This window comes from Manis pentadactyla, chromosome 9 (assembly GCF_030020395.1).
Source record: "Manis pentadactyla isolate mManPen7 chromosome 9, mManPen7.hap1, whole genome shotgun sequence".
Taxonomy (NCBI): domain Eukaryota; kingdom Metazoa; phylum Chordata; class Mammalia; order Pholidota; family Manidae; genus Manis; species Manis pentadactyla.
This window is the reverse complement of record NC_080027.1, coordinates 84,840,377-84,858,521: the sequence shown is the minus strand read 5'-3', so window position 1 is coordinate 84,858,521 and position 18,145 is coordinate 84,840,377. Positions and strand designations below refer to the sequence as shown.

The window sequence follows — 18,145 nt, the reverse complement described above, 5'->3', positions numbered from 1 at the left end:
CACTGTGTTAACGACACACTTGAGTATCTACCAGCCAAAGTAGCCCCTTCCATTTTAGACACTAGCCTAGGCCCCAGAGGATATCCCAAGGATATTTAAGACGGTGTGCTTTGCCAACCTATGGGGTGTTGATAGTCTCACAAAAGGGGCGCAATCTTCAGAACTTGCCAAGAAAGTCTTCCTGGGCGTCGCAGGCTCTGTTTTGATTTCCAAGCGCCTTCTCCCGGCTTGTGAGCGCGCCCCCCGCAGGCAGTCTCCAGGAAAGCCTCGGCTGGGGAGCCCAAGAGCCCAGTCGCCCCAACCCTGCTCCCACTTCAGCCCCGGCGGCCACCCTCGGGGGCGAGGCAGCCCGGCGCGTGGGAGGGGACGGCGCGCCATTGGCTTGTGCGCGGAACTGAGAGGAGGGACCAGCGCGGGCCGCCAGACTCGGGTAAACCCCGGGCGCGCTGGGCGCTGAACGCAGTCCCGCCCGGCCCTGCCCTGCCCCGCGCGATGTGAGGCGCCCGAGGGCCCCAGCGTCCCCCGGCACGCCAGCTCCGCGCAGCGCCGGCGCCAGCATGCGCTAGGAACGTAAGTTCTGTTCCCTGCCGCCGCTTCTGAGCCTCGCACGTTCCCCTCTAGCTGCCGGCCGGTGCCTACGCAGCGCAGCCCAGCGGGCTTCTGAGGCCGCGGGGACCGATGGGGACAGTGGGACCTCGGGCACCCCAGAACCTCGCTGGGCCGGCGGATTCTGCCGGGACTCCAGGAGTGTCCTCCCCGGCTCTCCAGGGCGCTATCCCTCAGCCCCTTCTGTTCCTTTTCGCCGCGCAGCCTGCTTGCTGCCCTTCCCTCTGACTCGGTTTCCCTCTCTTTCCCGGCTTTCTCCCTCCGCCGTCTTCTCCCTCTTGGGCTGTTCGTTTCGCCCTCGTTTCCTCCCTCTCGGGCTCGCACTCCGCTTCGGAGCAAGAGGGAAACAGAGCGACATGCAGTTTCTTCCTCCCCGGGGTCTGACTGTCCCCGCGCTTGGTTTTCGGTCCCCTCCCCCTTCCATCTCTCTCCGAGTCACCCCCCCCCCGCCCCGCCATTGTTCCCTGGTCCAAGGAGTGCGCGGCACAAACTTGCCAGGTCCTTCTTTTCCTTTCTTCGCCCCCGCAGGGCCGCGGACGGAGGTGGCGGAGTTCCCGCTGCTCACAAGTCTGGCCCGACCTTCTGGTTCGGGGGTGCCGTGGGGGCGGGGGTCCTGGGCGAAGGACCGGGGGTGCCCAGCATCCCGGAGCTCCGCGCCAAGGGTCCTCTGCCCTCAGGCCCGGGTCCAGAAAGTGGTGAGTGTTTGGAGCCGGGAGGTAAAGAACACATTGCAGGGGGGAGGAGCAAGACTAGGAGAGACCCCCGGTCTCCAGGCTGGGGGGCGGAGGGAGGCAGAAACCGAAGCAGCGCCTAAACCCCAGTTGACGCGTAGGGGAAGCACAGGTGGAGACAGACGCCCCCCCACTCTCCCTGAAGTCGCGCGCTTAGCAGGAAGGGGGCAGTGTGGGACCACTGGCTTGGTTCAGGGGCTCCCTGCCGTGGGTAAAATACTCGCACCCACTCCGGGGTCTGTAGAGGAACCGCCAGAATGCGGCGCCCATCTCTGGTGCGCCGGGCTGGGTGGGGCGCTGGCTTTGAGTCCCAGGGCTCAAGGCGCCTTCCCCCTCCCCCCCACCCCCCTGAGTTCCGGGCTCCCACCGCCTCCTCACGTTCCCAGGGGCGCGAGTTTCTCTGCTGGAGCAATGGTGGGCGGAACAGAAGCGCGGCAGAGGCCAATAACTCTGAGGCTATCCTCAAGGCCACCGTGGACGGCCAAGGCCGCCTCGCCACCCCACCACAGCCCCGCACTTCCTGGTGGATTTCCTCCACACAAACTTTTCCTGATGGGGCCGTCCCGCGGGGAGATCGAACGCCCCGGGGCTGCAGGGATGCCCACCCCAACTGTGAGGCCTCTTGGACCTCCGCCCCTGATGGCCTGTGGAGGGGAGACCTTTCTTCCTGTCGTCCACAGAACGCAGAGGCGCAGGGATGGGTGGGAGGCGCTGTTGGAGCGCCAGAAGGGGACACTGTCCGTTCTTAAGCAGAAACTCCACGCTTAGCCCAGGGGAAAGAAAGACTTTCCTTGTTGGGCTATTAGGAAATAACACACTGCGTTTTCTGCAGGTCTCTGTTATCCCATCTATTAAATGGGCCAAATGGTATTTTAGTTCCCCTCCAGCCCCAAATCCTGGGAGCCAGCTGCCCTAGCTTCTCCTTTTTTCACCCACATGCTGACAACTTCTTCATCAATCCTTCTAAATTTGGAGTGGAGAACTGAGACCCAAAGCCTTTCACCCACATCTGGCTGTCAGCACCTGCTGGATTCACTGCTCAGGCCTGTTCTTTGCAGGGCCCTGTCTTCAGGCCTCCCTGAAGCTTCTCCAACTGAACATTCAGCTCCTCCCTTCCCCCAAGATCTTATGATAGCCCCCCACCCTCCTGGAGAAGGGGCCTGCCCCTTCTGGGGTGTGGGGGTAGGAGGGGCAGTGGAATTAAGGGTGGAATTAGTCACACAGTTCTAGACTGTTCTTTAACTTACTGAACAAAATGTTTGTAAGCCCTATGCCAACAATGATGTTGTTAACCAAGTGCCAGGCACAGTTCCAGGCACTGGGAGACAGCTGTTAACAAAATAAAGATTCTTGCTCTCATGGAGCTGACACTTAAAGGTGGTGGTGGTGGTGGAGTCACATAACTTATTAAATAAATAAATCATATTTATTTGGTGAGAGTAAAAAATTGAATGTTGGGGATGTTGAGACCCAAGGTGGGGTTGCCATTGTAAACTGGGTGGTCAGGGAGGCCTTGAGAGGTGACTTTTGAGCTATGGCTTTGAGGGAATGGCCTGTGGGGATAGCTTTGGGAAGGAAAGATCCTACCAGGAACAGCCTGTGCAAAGGCCCTGAGGCTGGAACGTGGTTGCTGTATTTGAGGAACAGTAAGAAACCAGTGCAGCTGGGGTGGAGTGAGGAGGTGGGGAAGAGAGGAGGCAAGGCTGGCTGAAAAGGGATGAAGCTACCCCATTTCACAGATGAGGGAAGTGATACCCCAAGACAGCATGGAAGTCACCCCAGGACATGTAGTCCAGGCATGGCAGCTGCAGAGCAGGGTTACTGATATGTTCTGACTCCTGGTCCATAATATTTTCCTTTCACCCTGCATCTCAACTACTCATTGGCAATGCTGATTGTGTCCCTCCCAGTGCCAGGCCTGGCCAAGTGCCAGGCCTGACCAAGTGCCAGGGCATGGAAAGGAACCACCTAGGTTTAGTATCCCAAGGGGTTACATATCTCTGCAACCAGTGGCCAGCACTCCCCCTGCCTCCCCCACCCCCCGCACACAGGTTCTCCTTCCCACCTGTTGTAATTCACTCAGGGCAACCTCTTTGGGCATCCTCTTCCTTCTGACCCAGAGTGGCCCTAGTTCTCTCTTTCCATTTCCTTCCTATGACCAACCCCTTGTAAACACCCCACTCTGTACCTACATGTAACCCTTTGAAGGGGACCTATTCTGTAGCTGGAAACTGAGGCAAAGAAGTTGAGTCTCCTAGTTTGAAAATAACAATAGCAATGTAAATGACTAATGAGCATTCACTGCAAAACAGGTACTATTCTAGGTGTTTTTTGTGCATCTTCTCATTGGTGGGCAGTAGTAGGTGCCATTTTGCACCCATTTAACAGATGTGAAAACTGAGGCCCAAGAGGTGGTGTCACTGGCTAAAGGTCATGCAGCTAGTAAGTGGTAGAGCCAGGATTTAAGCACATGACCATTGAGTCCTGACCTATTTCTTTAACTACTAAGCCAGATCCCCAAATCCTGGAGGAGACGGTCAGTCCTGGACTGCGGTTCTGGCCCATCTGGGAAAAGTACAAGGACCCTTCTGCTTGCCTCCTCCAACCCACCCAGAAGGCAAATCACTACTGCTTTTGAAAAAGTTGGCTCAAAATGGTGAAGCTCCCTTCAAGGAAACTTTCCTCCCACCCTCTTCCTCCCCCCAGCAAGTTCCTGAGCAGCCATGGGCGTGGGGTGGGTGGAAGGTGGGGGATGGGTGTATCTGCTGCTTCCTCACAGGAGCTCTGGTCCCATAGGACTGGAAGCCAGACTGTCCTGATGACCGTGTCTCCATGGGATCCGGAAGCACCAGCTGCCTTTGAGGGCCCTGACATGGGCACTGGGCCAGGGGGAGGCCGATCTGCTCATGGGTTAAAAGGACAGGAAATCCCCACGTTCTCTGTCCTTTGTGAGTGACAGTAGGCACAAGGGAGACCCTTTCAGAGACTTCTGAGTGGGGGTGGATGGCCATCAGAGGGCTGGACTCCTGCTACCTTGCCCACAGCAGCAGCTTTGGACCCCTGGGAGAGGCTCCCCAGAGATGTCCCCTCCTTCTTGCCCTCTGCCCTGCCCTGTCCTTTCAACCTGTCCAACACAGTGAGGAATGTTTATTTTTTTGTCCCTGAAGCTTTGGAGATGTTTTTAATGAAAATTTGGGCTTTCCTCTACCATTCTGGAAACCAAACACCTTCAAAAGAAAGAGAACTAGTAGAGATAGAAAGAATGTATGTGTCCCCAGGGACAGTAAGAGGTGATGGGACTGAGGGGCCAGTGAGCTGGAGCTAGGGCCTTGCATGCAGCCAGAGTGTGGTTAGTCAGCAGCAAGGTTTGGAAGCCAAATCACTAATATCAGAATTGTGAGGGGTCTTAGAGACCAAGTTCCCATTTTTTTAGATGAGGAAACTGAATTCCAAAGTCAGGCCCTGGCTTAGCCATGATAGCAGAATCTGCTGGTGACCTCAGCTGCCCCGTATCCCAGCTCAGTGACTCAGGGCTCATCCACCAGCCTTCCAGCTTCAGTGTAAACCCTCCGCGGCCAGCTTCCAAGTTCTTGGAGGTTCTTGGAAATGAGACTTGGAATCCCTTTCTTGACTGCAGAGCTTTGTCATGGAGACTGGGTTTGTCACCCCAGCAGGATTCGCATTATGCTCCCTCCTCTCCCCTGCCAGTTCTCCTCTTTGTCATCCCTCCCTTTGCAGCAGCATCCAAACCGAGCTGGTGGTATAAGACAGGGACATAAGAGAGATGGATGGTGCAGCTCGCCCCAGCTATCTCACTGTGTACTTGTCTAAAGACAAGGCTGACTAGGGCAGGCCTGGCTTTTAGAATAATTATGCTCTCGAGGGACACACTGAAAGGAAGCCCTGCTGCACAGCAACCTCGCCTAGGCTCCATCCGTTAGCCTGTGGCCCCGCCCCAGACAGAACCTGCACCTGGGGCCTCTGTGATGATGTCAGTAATGGGCTGCACCCATCAAGCCTCCTTTGTGTCCTGTGACTTCCTAGTTTAGCTCAAACTGCCCCAGCAACCTAGTAAGTTGAGCATGATGACCCCCATTTACAGTGAAGGAATGGAGGGTCTGACAGGTTAGTCTGCCCAAAGGCCCAGGGCTAGTAATGCACAGCCAAGACTTGTATCTTCCCCCTAAGCCTCTCCATCACAGCCCTGGAGATGCGAGATTCCCTCTGCCTGAGGTCTCAGGCTGTGGCTTCTGGGCTGGGGATTCTTTAGGTCCCGTGTTGCCCAAAGGGCTGATGGGCTGCCCCAGGAAGGGACCACGGGGTGGATTTGGTGGGCTCTGACCCTCTCTATCCCCCACAGCTTCCTTGCTGGGACACTCTCCCTGCCTCCCCTTCTGTCTGACCAGAGCCCGGAGGCCCTGTCTCTCACTGCCCGCTCTCCTGGTGCTGCTCTGCCCCAGACCCCATTTCCAGCTATTTTGCACCAATGTGATAACAGAACAATGGTTTCCCTACAGCCCTTCCCAGGTCCTGGAGTTACAGGGCCTTAACCAAGGGAGGCTGGACCTCAGGGAAGAAGGTCGTGCTGGTGACCCATGAGGCTTTCAAGGGGAGAGGTGTGATGAGAAAGATGGTTTAAAAGCTTAGTTCTTTTTGGAGGGATAGCCTTACCAAATGACATCCTCCCCATCCCTGTAACCCTCGGGATTTTCATTTAAAGCAGTAGGGTTAGAATTTCAGCTCTGCCACTTACCCCAAAAGACACTCAAATAAATCACTTGAGCCTTAGTTTCATCATCTGTAAAATAGGGTTGATAATATGGCTGTTCTCAAAGGGTGTTGATGGGGATTGGAGGGAATTCCTGGTCTGGAAGTACTTGTCTCCTACCTCCAGCCCTGTGGTGGTTGCTCTTGGGGGCAGTTCTTAACAGGTGGGGAGGGACAGGTGTGGGTGCTGCTCCAGCAGAGGATCTTGTTTGAGAAGGAACTGGTTCTTGACTGTGAGGCTCGGCAGCAGTGACTCCCCCCTCAATCACCGGGATGCTGGGCAGCTAGTGGGTGTTCTGGGCCCTGGGCCCCTTCCTCTCCTCCCCTTCCCTTTGCTGGTCCGTTCTAAGCCAGCCCTCATGGGGACAGTCTCCATGACAGGGACAGCTCTGCAGTTCATCTGTTTCTATGGAAACCAGGCTTCATGAGAGGCTACAGGGGTGGGGGGCTGGCGGGGGGTTGGGAGAGGTCCTGTAGGACTGGCATAGGAACAATGCCCCATCCCAAGGCAAGGCCTTGGCAGCCACTCCATAATGTTGTTAATTTCTGTCCTTTATGGAGCATATGCCAGGTGCCAGTCCCTCGACTACCTTGTCTCAGTATGCCCCCTCAACCCTGTGAGCTAAGAAATAGTAGTGTGTTTTCATAAAGGAAATGAAAGCTCAGAGAGGTTAAGTATGTTTCCTGGGGTCACAGAACAATTGAAAGAGTTGAGGTTTGAGCTCCAGGTTGCTCAGTCATTAAGTATATGCTCCCCATTCTCCCCCCTGACTCAACCCCTGATGAGCCCCTCCTTCCTGGTGTGTTTTAGCCTCCTCCCTTCCTGGCCTGTCTCCAACCATGGCCCCTCTGTCTTGCTGTCACCCAGAGCTCTTTGGGAATGTTCTTTCCTGGCCTCAGTGCCACAGCACACGACAGGGGGAAGGGCTGCAGGGCTCAGACCTTGTCCTATCAACCTGTCCCCTAACTCACCACTTAATCACAAATACTTGTTGAGACCCTCATGTGCCAGCAAATGTCCCTGGCCCAGTGAGCAAAACTGACAGAAACCCCTGCTCTGTGGTGCTCCCCTGGAGATGGCTGCAGCTTTCGGAGGACATGGGCCATCGTGGCATCTCACCACATGTTCTCACCCTGTCCTAACCCCCACCTTCTCCTGGGCACTCCATATACCAGGCCCTTTGCCAAGGGCATTTGCACCCTCTCTTCAAGAGTCTTTAACACCCCATGACCCGCTTACCAAAGACCACCAGCCAGTAGGGGGTTGCAGATCCAAATCCAACTTTGCCTGAGGGCAAAGCCCCTTTCCTGTACTCTGCCACCAGCTCATGTGTGGCCTGTGGCAGAACCTGCCCTCTCTGGGCATCAGCTTTCTGCCCTGTCCACTGTGGGTTTAAAATAGAGCCTCTCTAGGGCCCTGCCACATCTTATAGTGTGACCCTGAGTCTTCTGGGTGGGGTTAGGGAGGCCTGCTTCCCGTAGCGCTGCAGTCATACATTCACCTGTGCTGACCAAGTGCCTACTTGAGGCCCAGTGGGCAGATTCTTGGATGGGCACAGTACCAGTCCTGCCTTCAGATCACTGAGTCTCAGAGAGCCCAAATGCCCATGAAGTGACTAGGAGTACAGGCTGGAAGTGACCCGTGTCTGTCTATCCTGAGACCCGTGAGAGTCTGGAGGAGGGAAGGGCACTGTGCCCTGGGAAGGCTCCCTGGAGGATGGGCTGAGCAAAGACCAGGGAGCGTGGAGGTGAGGGGAGTGGAGGGCAAGGCGGACTTCCATGGTCGGCAGTGGTTCAGAAGGGGGAACTACTGTAAAAGGCCAGTGACTTGCTAGCTTTGTTGGGAATTGAGGTCAGAGAGACCAAGCAGGGGGCAGAATGCAGAGTTATGAACTCAAGGTCTGGGGGCCTGCAAGTCACTGGTTCCATTTTCCTTGCTTGGCCGGTCCTCCAAGTGAGTGTGTAAGTGGAGGGCAGCCCTCTTCCCCACCCTTTGCCCTAGCTCAGGCAGCCTGGCACCTAGGGTGGGCCTGGGGGCCCTTCAGAAGGCAGCTGGGTCTGAACAGGAAGTGTGAGAGCCCTGGCAGGCAGGCTTTTTCCATTGTACATGGCTGAATGGAGAAAGGGAAGTAGGGGTGCAGCCAGGCCTGTCCTTTGCCCCAGGCACCCATCTGCTCTCCCTCTTTACCCTCCAGACTTCTGAAAAGTGGGCCTTCTCATCACCCCCATTTGGGAGGGGCAGAAACTGAGGCTAGGAGGGCTGTGGTGCCTTGCCCAAAGTCCTGTGCTGGTAGGAGGGTGGAATCAGGATTCACACCCAGCTCTGGCTGTGCCAAAGCCCATGTTCAGCCGGGGTACAGGGTGTGGAGTGGAGGGAGGTGCCTTCTGTCCTCACTTTGTTTTAAGCTGCAGCCGCGTCTACAAGAAACGCCTTGAAAGGGAGGAAAGTTCAAGGGCAGATCTGAGGACAGGTGTGTGTGGTTTGTCTCAGGTGGGGCCTGTGAGGGGCAGGTGGGTGTGTAGGAATATTGCAGCTGCTCACCTACCCACCCCAGGCAGGGCCCAGTCCTGCAGGTAAAGAAGGGACAGAACTCAGTGTTCAGAGCATTTAACTGTGCAGAGGCAGAGGGGGCAGATCTTACTCCCTGGAGATAATGTTCGAGGTCTCACTCTCCCTGGGAGGCCCTAGGGCCCTTTGTGGGTGGTGTTTGCAGAGTGAGCCCACCAGCCCAGGTGCCTGCTGGCAGTAGCTGTGGGTAAAGCTGTCCCACCTGAGTGATGCCCATGTCAAGAGGAGCCCAGGGCACTGTAGTCCACTATTGGTGCCCAAGCCCAGCAGGCGGGCACTGCTGCACCCCACAACTTCTGCTTTGCTGATGCAGGCCTTGGGTACAGAGGGGAGCACAGTATGTGTGTTGGAAGGGCAGAGGAAGGCAGCTGGCCCTCTGAGCTGGGGTCACTGACGCAGCCAGGCCTGGTAGGCTATGGCCTGAGTGTCAGCTTTATGCCGTGGGACTGAGGTTTGGGGGCTTCATCCAATGGGTGGAGATGTTAAGAAATGCTAGCATGGCACTAGTCCTCCTAATCCTCCCTGGCCTCCAGCCCAGAGCCACTGCCACACGGGGGAACTTGGGGATGGCAAGGGTGTCTGTTTCTAAGTCCCCATCTGAACTGAGCACTTTCTATGGGCTGAGCACCACCCCAGGCACTTCATGGAGATTACACCACCTTGTATTCTTACAACATTCCTATGAGGTGGGACGCTTTATTTTCCTAACCTCAGATGGAGAGACTGAGGCACAAAGAGATAAGTGACTTGCCCACAGTCACACACTGAGGAAGTGACTTCAGCCGTTAAACTCCTATGCATTAGGCCTTCTGGCTTCAGTGATTCGCTGGCACTCTATTAAGTACTTTGTGTCCATTATTTCTTTTCTCCTTGGACCAGCCCTATGGGATAAGTAAGGGTTGCAGTTTACATTTCATAGATGAGAATGCTGGGGCTCAGAGAAGTAACTTGCTCTGATTGATGGATGACAGATCAGTACCCCCGTCCCCACCCACGCTGTGAGCTACTGAGGGCAGCAGCCCTGTGCCATCACACACACACGGCACACAGCACATACTCACCAGATGCTGAATCTGCATTTTGATAGGCAGGTGCAAAGCTCTGTGCTCTGGCCAAGCTTTTCTTTTTGCCCCTAGGTCTGTCAGAGGTGGGAATTATAGCTCCATTTCACAGATGGGGAAATTGGGGCTCAGAGGAGTCAGGGACCTTGCCTAAGTCACGCAGACAGGAAGAGGCTAAGCAAGGTCATGTTCAGGTAGCCGGTTGGCTTGGGTGGGAAGGCTGAATGAAGGCTGATGGTCCCCAATGCTGGCAAGGACACGGAGGCACTGGGACACTCATGTACTGGGCACTTTCTTCCAGAGATAAATATAGATTTACTGTGTAAGTCAATATAATCTGAGTCCTGGGTATTGACCTGAGACATAAAAACTTAATAGTCTCACCCAAATCTGCACACAAACGTTTATGGAAGCTCTATTTGTAATTGTCAAACTCTGGAAACCACCTAGAATTCCTTTCGTGAGGGACTGATGAACAAATCAGTCCAAACATCCCATGGAATACTACTCAGCCATAAACAGGGATGGACTCCTGATGCACATGGCCATGTGGACGAATCTCAGAGGCATTGTGCTGAACAAAAGGAGCTGGCCTCCAACAGCTGTAATCTGTATGACTCCATTTATATAACATATTTGGAAAACAGAAACAGAACAACAGCGACAGACAACAGATCGGGGGCTGCCAGGGGTCAGAGGGGAGGAGAGGGCCTGCCTGGGACAGCATGGGGGAGCTCTGGAGGAGACACAGCTGTCCTGTGTCCTGGTGTGGAGGTGGAGGTTACATGGATCTGTACATGTGCTAAAATCCGAGTAACTACAAACAACAAAAAAGTTCAATTCTTCTGTATGTAGGTTTAAAAAAGGGGAGAGGAGGCAGGAAGAGGAAAGGGGAGGGTCAGGCTACCCGGTGCTTCCTTGGCTGAGGGAAGGGTAGGAGGCGAGCTCTGTGCCTTCAGCAGCAGTGGCTCACCAGCTCTCGTGGGCAGTCTCAAGCAGCCTGTCAGCATAGGAGGGACACCGAGGATGATTGTAGCTTCTATCTGGATTTACAAGAATGTGATGGCAAGTGGCTGAGGTGTGACAGCACCTGGCCCCTGAGCAGCAGTGTGGTTAAATTCTGCCTTCCCTGGTGGGGCTGGCCGCCTCTCCACCGCCTGGCATCGGGCATCAGAACTGCCTTCCTGGTCACCAGCAGCTCCATGTTCTGGACATGTGTATGGGGAGAAGAAAAACATAGCGGCCCCCATTTTACAGATGAGGAACTGAGGCCAGGGAACCTGGGAGGGCCACTGGGCCTGGACATCACAATAGACCTCAGATACTGACTTTGGCTATTCCAAACTTGAGCTGGTATGTTACCTCCCTGGTTTATCCAAGTCTACAGCCATGTTGTCCAAACATCCCACAGTTTGACTCTCTGTTCTGATGTTTATTTGTTGGGGTGCTTTGTTTTAAGACACTGGGAGGCTAGAAAACCAGAGGTGACCTGGGAACATTTCTGACTCTGGCAGCCCTGACCAGAGCTCAGGGGTGAGACTGCCTGGGGCCACACTAAGAGGGCAGCCAGGACTGGGGCCTGGGTCTGAGGCTGGGTCAGCAAAGTCTGGCAAGCCCAGCTGAGGTCCCTGGTGGAGGACAGGCAACATCTGAGCCTTGCGTGTAAATGAGAGTAGTTTTCCTGACTTGCGAGAGGGTGGCCATGGATGCTGGAATCCAGGAGGACCCAGCGCTGGTGGGGCATGCACGGGGGTGGGGGCAGGGGCACTGCTGTTATTCAGCCCCGTCTCCATGGAACTTCTGAGCTTAGTTTCCTCATCTGTAGAATGGCTGTAAATGGTACCCGTCTTGCAGGGAAGTGATGATTAGAGGAAGCCAGTGCCACCCCCTGCATCCAGCTTCCAGAAGCGTTTATGTCACTGTGGTTTACACTCTTTTCTACCTAGGTTTTGTGTGACTGAAAGTGAGAAAGGCACTCAGCTCATCTCTGCATCTCTGTCACTCAGCCCAGTGCCTGGCACAAAGTATGTGCTCATGACTTGGCCGTAGGTAGAGCTGGAGGGTAGTGGGGGACTGGGGGCTGTGGAGGCTAGTGGGCAAACATGGGGAGGAGGGGGAGAGATTAGCGGTGGGTGCTCATGGCAAGAAGGGAACACAGAGCCCCTGCCCCCTCTCCTAGCCACCCTTCCTCTGGCTCAGCTGGGTCCTGTGGCCACCACTGCTCTTCTCTCAGTCCTCAGTTTTGAAGGAAGTGGTCTGGGAGATAGGAGGGTGGGCAGGACAGCCTGCTGGGCAACAGGGATTGTGTGGGCAAAAGTTCAGTGGGGGGCCTGGACCCAAGAACTCAGGAACCCCTCCTCCAGGCATGGGTAGATCTTCCCTCTTCTGATGAGACTGATCCAGACCCGTTTATCCCTATACCCCTAGGAACCTTTGGGCATGGTCTCTATCCAGGGCCATCTGTAAGGCTCCATCCATCCAGCCTGGTCACCTGGGGTGTGCCATGTCCACTTGGGCCACACAGGCTCGCAGAGCTAGAATGGCCTTAGAAACATCTACTTCAACCCATTTTACAGATGAGGAAGCTGAGGCCAGGAAAGGGGAATGACTTGCCCCTTTTCATCACACAGCCAGGTGGTTTGAGAGCTGAGTACTAAGCCTGGGCCTTCAGATTCCTTGTCCTGTGTTCTACCTGCTGCCCCGGGTGGCGGGGAGGCCCTGGGATGAGGTCTGGCCACCTGAGGTCAGGACACTGGGTGGGAGCTGTGGCCAAAGCGGGCATTTCCCCTCAGTCTTTCTGCAGAGCCTGAGCTCCAGGACATGATGGCAGCCAAGCAGCCACCACCTCTCATGAAGAAGCACAGCCAGACAGACCTCGTGAGCCGCCTGAAGACCCGCAAGATCCTCGGTGTGGGCGGGGAGGACGATGATGGGGAGGTGCACCGCTCCAAGGTGGGCCAAGGGGCCTTGAGCAGGAGTTTGCCTCTGAGCAGCAATTTGGGAAGGAAGGTCTGGTCTGCCACTGGGGGAGAAGAACAGCTGAGGCCCATTCAGCTGCAGGAGCTGCAGGCCTCATTTTTGAGACGTCGGGAACAATAACAAAACTGAAAACACATTGTTAGAGTGAAATGACTGTGTATTATGTGCCTGTTATTACACCAATTGCTTTATAAACATTATTTAATCTTCTTGCTAGTCCTGGAAGGTGTAGATGCAATTACCCATTTCATAGATGAGGAAACTGAGGTTCAGAGAGGTCAAGGACTTATCTAAGCCCATACCAGTAAGTGGCAGAGTAAGTCAGGGGTCTGGCAGACCCCTAAGCTTTTATTCTCAGTTTCTCTTAAGCTCTGGTGTCAAGAAAAGGCAGAGGGGGGTGGCCTCAGAGTGACCCTCCCAGCCTGCGTGACCCTTGGTTAAGCAGAAGCACCCAGTGGGTCCCTGGGCATACTGGGGGCTCTAAGAGAGGGTGAGGGGCCTGGCATGCTGAGAGCTGCCTTCAGCCTTGTTGCCCCTGAATTCTGTGTCCACAGATCAGCCAGGTCTTGGGCAATGAAATCAAGTTTGCTGTTCGGGAGCCTTTGGGGCTGAGGTGAGTGTTGATGTGTGAATTGGTGAGGGCAGGGCTGCGGGCAGGGCTGTGAAGTATCATCAGGCCCTGGATCCCCTATCCTGTTCCCTCCCCTCAAACCAGCCATTCCTGGGCATCCTGGCTGGAGAGGGGAGTCTCCTGGGACCAGGAGGTAACAGGCAGGGCCTGGCTGTGACCTTCCTCTCCACGCCTCCCCAGGGTCTGGCAGTTTGTTTCTGCTGTGCTCTTCTCCGGCATTGCCGTCATGGTGAGCCCCCACCCCACCCCTGGGTCTTTCTGGGGGCTCCTCCCCTGTCCTGGCGCTCCTGCTGTCTCTCCCCACATGGCCGTCATGCTGAAGCCCCATCTGTCAAGGCTCTCTGGCTGCCTTCACGGTTCTGGTTCCTGATACTCATCCCCACCTGTGTTCTGCCTGCTCTGGAACATTCTAGATCCCATTGTCCATGGTACCAACCCCTTACACCTGGGAATCCCAGAACCTTCTCTCCTGGCATGGCGGCTGGGGGGGGGCAGTCAAGTTCCCAACCCTGGACTGCTCCAGGGACCCTGGCCTTGCTCCTGGGGAGGAAGCTGATGTCCAGGGGATGTTCCAGCAGTGACGCCCCCCTCACCCTGGGCTTCCTGCCTGGTGTCCACAGGCCCTCGCCTTCCCTGACCAGCTCTATGATGCAGTCTTTGATGGAGCCCAGGTGACCAGCAAGACCCCCATCCGTCTCTATGGTGGTGCCCTCCTCAGTGAGTGTTGCTGGGGCTGATTCTCGGGAAGATGATGGGCAGCTGGGGGACCAACTGGGGCTGAGGAGAGTATGGGGGAGACTTTCTTTGTGCAGGGGCTCCCCTGCCCAGCGTCCCCAGCTTCAGCTGATGAGTCCATCTCTGCCGGGTGTGTGCTGCCATCTTGTGGCTACTGGTGGAACACACCCACTGGATTGAGGCTCCGTCTTTGCTGTCATCTGGTGCTTACTGCGTGCTTTCTGTGTGTGGTGCACCACCTGGGCATGGGGTCCAGAGGTGAATGAGGTTCAGGCCCTGCCTTCCAGGGCCTCAAGGCCTGGAAGAGGAGGTCAAATCAGCAGGGGTCTGCAAAACCCCTCACGCCCTTGGGCCTCTCATTTGAACCACTTCTGTTTCCTTTCTAATTTGAATTACACAGTGCCTGTTAGGAGGCTCAATTTCAGCTTTTAAAACCTAGGAAAGGTGGTGTCCCTCCTCCAAAACATTCTATTGGCTCCCTGTTGCCTGCAGAATAATGTCCCAGCCCCTCCACCTGGTATTCAGGGTCTTCTGTGGGGTGGATCCAGCCTGTCTTCCCAAACTATCTCCCCCACATCCCACAGTGGGCCCCAGACGCCAGCCACACCTCACGACACCCAGTTACCAGCTCAAGGTCTCTGTGGCTTTGCATATGCAGTTTCCCCAATCTTGTGCGGATTGCCCTTCTACTCAACCTTCAAAGGCCAGCTCCAGTTCCTCTGGAGCAGGGGCTGGTGGGCACTGGGCTGACTCGAAGCACTTCACCCGTGCAGTGGAAGTGCCAGTCCTACAGGGTTAGGTTGAATGATGGCTGAGTGGGTGTGGGGGCCGGGGATGTGCCAGTCTGGTATCCTGGCTACTTTGCTAAAGGGAGGAGGAAAAGGCCCCTTTCACCTTCCCCAAGGGGGTTCTCAGGCTGCCCCGCCCCCGGTCTGCTCTTTGTCCTCAACCCCAGGCATCTCCCTGATCATGTGGAACGCCCTGTACACGGCTGAGAAGGTTATCATTCGATGGACTCTGCTCACTGAAGCTTGTTACTTCGGGGTTCAGTTCTTGGGTGAGTGAGGTGGGCCTGAGGGAGGGAGGCTGATGCAGTGGGGGCCCTGGCCTCATAGCCCTTGTCATTTAGTTTCCAGGAAGTGATGAAAACCTGTCCAAGGGGGAGGGATGAATGTGGCTGCTGGCCTTGTGCCTGTGCCTGTGCTCACACACCTGACACATGCCTCTATGGTCCTGAGGTCACAGCCTCCACACACGTGCACCTGCAGCCTCCTGTGACCTATCGATTCCCTGTGTGCCCAGCACAGATGTGGCAGCATGTGCCCAGTTCTGCCCACATGTTCACCCCAGGATCTGGTGGGGACATCAGAACAGTTTGCATATGCAGTTCCCCCAGTATGCGGGACCTGGCAGCAGGCAGGACACCCGGGTGCCAGGAGGGGCTCAGCGTGGCGTCTGTGGTAGGGGTGAGGCACCCCCTCTGACCTCTGTGCGCCCCGGCCTTTCTCCCACAGTGGTCGCTGCCACGCTAGCTGAGACGGGCCTCGTGTCCCTGGGGACCCTGCTGCTTCTGGCCAGCCGCCTCCTTTTTGTTTTCATCAGTGTTTACTACTATTACCAAGTTGGCCGAAAACCCAAGAAAGTCTAGCCACTCCCTGGGCTAGTGGCCCCTCTGGGGCAGGGAGGCCCTGGGGCCTCAGTTTCCCTTTGGTTCCTGGGAGGCAGGAAGGACCCTGCCCTGCCTCAGCCCTTCCCCCAGCAGGCCGGGGGTGTGGAGGGCTGCCTGCCTTTCCTCCAGGCACTCCCCACATGCTGTGATCTCCCGGTTTTCAGGTTTGGGGTGGGAGGGGGCCTCCGCACCCCTGTCCTTGGCCACACACGGCAACGCCTCCTTTTCTTGGGTCACTTGGCCTCCAGATCCCCTGGTCAGATGCTGGCTGGAGAGCTTGAGTCACGGGGGTGTTGGGCAAAGTCGACGCTCCTGCTGCCCCTTCTGCCAGGAGGCCTTTCTTTCGAGGGAGGCTGCAGATGCCTCCCTGTCTTCCCTACAGCCCAGCCAATCTGGTGTCCAAGCAGCTGAATTTGGTTTCTCTGTATGCCTGGAAAACCTGAGAACTTGACCCTGCACCACTACCCCTGACTGGGCCCTCCCCACACTTGGGAGCCCCCTCCAGCCCTTAAGCGCACACATCTACCCTTCCCACAGCCCAGCTGTGGGCTGCCGGGTGGGGTGGCTGTCTTTAGGCTGGCACTCCCTTTCAGCCTTTCTGTGAGGCAGACTACATGCAGCCAGGGCTCTGTCCCCAGCCCCAAGCCTGGCTACTACAGTCTCATCTGTGGTTTTGTTCTGAGCTGCTCTGCCTCCACGAGATCCTGGAGACCCCTAGGAGCTCCTTTCCCCCAACTGACCTGGGTCCAGAGGCTTCTTGTGGCCTCGCTCACAGGCCAGCCCTGGCAGATGGTCGCAGAGGCAACCCACATGGAGGCCACCTGTGTAAGCGGTGGGGCGTGGGGGTGAGGAAGAAAAAGGCTGTGCTGTTCCCTTGTTCCTTGGCGCATCCTGCAGGGCCTGCTGTCCGTGTGGCTCAGCCCTCCCGTCCACCCCATTCCCCTGCCCAAGTACCCTGCCCTCTGGACCTCTGGCTTGGGAGGCCCCCAAGGCCTGACTGAGTAGGACTAAGTGCCCTTCAAACCCATTGTGGGAAATAAACAGAAATACTTCAGCAAGTCACCTCCTCTCATGTCCCCCCAGCCCAAATGCCCTGGAGAAGGCCAACAGCTGACTCTCGGATCTGAAGACCCCTGTCCTGCCCCTTCCCAACAGCCTGTGTGCCCCTCAGGCTACTGGGGGGCAGCCATACTTTCAGTGCCCCCCAGTGCTCACAAGTGTGCACACCAGGAATGGCAGCCCCAGGTTCTGGAGGCAGGTATACAGAGAGTTGGCCAGGCCCCAGACTCACTCCCCATTTTCGAATAGAGTGTGTTTGTGGGGGGCAAGATGGGTGGTCCTGAGCCATAGCCCAGCTCTGGCTGCTGCCAGGTGGCCCTTACCTGCAACCCACACTGGGCCTCACAACACTGTCCCCCGTGGCCAGCTGTCCTTGCAGCCTCATGCCCAGCTGAGGAGAGCGGCCCAGAGGGTCAGGCGCCCAAGGCTGGCTGAGCTAATGCCGAGGAGCCGTGCTCTTTCCTGGCGTCCATTTCTTGCCACTTAAGTTTGTGCCTCTGCAGACTCCAGCCCTCTGCTGACAAGCCATGGGTAGGCCAGGTGCCCAATGCTGCCTTCGGGAGGAGGTGGCGTTTGTAGCCAGTGGGCAGGGCCCCCAGGCCACGGCCATGGTCTCCATCTGACCCATGCCTTTTAAGGCCTGGCTGATCCAACTCGAGAGGGTTTATCCTAATAACCACTGGGCTGGCTTGGTGGATAGATTCCCTGGGGGTGGCAGGCAGGGAAGCCGAGCATGGGGTTTGGAGTCAGGCTCTGAGTTAGGCACCGGCTGGAGCTGAGCTGGCCAAGCTTCCTCACTCAGCTGGAGGTGGTAGAAGGGGGGCCTGGCCTTGCCAGTGGGGGTCTTCTGGGATGGCACTGCCCAGGCTCTGGCACAGAGCAGCACTCATGAAGTTCTGTGCCACTTGGTAAAATATTGTAGTGGGGCCTGGAAGAAGGGGGCTTTGCAAATCATATGACCTGGGGATGAGACGTTAAGGAGGAGCGGTGGCTGAGGAAGAGGCAACAACAATCGGGAGAGGGACAAAGGGACCCACAAAATGCAGGGAGGAGGGCCCAGTGTGGGCCCAGGTCTCCAGCCTGAAGGCTTGGGAAGACCCAGCACACCCCTGCCCCAGTTTTCCCTCACCACTGGAACCCGGCTCCCTCTTGCCAAGCTCCTGCCTCAGCCGCAGCCCACCCCCACCTCCAGCCCCAATCAAGACCACCTTTCTTCATGGTCACTATTCTTCGTTCCTTTTTTTTTTTTTGTAAGAAACAGTCACAAAAAGCAGTGCAAAACCATCAGTGTGGGTGTCCTGTTTTATATTACAAAAACTCCTCGATATATAATATAAA

At 56.2% G+C, this 18,145-nt stretch overlaps 1 protein-coding gene across 8 annotated transcripts in view; it reads left to right on the top strand.

Moving 5' to 3' along the window:
• Positions 1 to 263: 263 nt before the first annotated feature.
• TP53I11 (tumor protein p53 inducible protein 11) overlaps positions 264 to 18,145 on the top strand; it is a 48,621-nt gene continuing 30,739 nt past the window's right edge. The window contains exons 1-8 of one of the 8 annotated variants that reach the window (XM_036891597.2): positions 316 to 570; positions 11,681 to 11,758; positions 12,527 to 12,686; positions 13,268 to 13,326; positions 13,525 to 13,573; positions 13,965 to 14,061; positions 15,035 to 15,136; positions 15,594 to 16,802. In XM_036891597.2, the coding sequence (XP_036747492.1) occupies positions 12,555 to 12,686; positions 13,268 to 13,326; positions 13,525 to 13,573; positions 13,965 to 14,061; positions 15,035 to 15,136; positions 15,594 to 15,727 (573 nt within the window). In that variant the 5' untranslated portion in view covers positions 316 to 570; positions 11,681 to 11,758; positions 12,527 to 12,554 and the 3' untranslated portion in view covers positions 15,728 to 16,802. Of the gene's footprint in view, positions 571 to 1,134; positions 1,302 to 11,680; positions 11,759 to 11,917; positions 12,369 to 12,526; positions 12,687 to 13,267; positions 13,327 to 13,524; positions 13,574 to 13,964; positions 14,062 to 15,034; positions 15,137 to 15,593; positions 16,803 to 18,145 lie in introns of those variants that run through there. The other 7 variants (XM_057507587.1, XM_057507586.1, XM_036891592.2 and 4 more) reach the window with 7 other exon arrangements.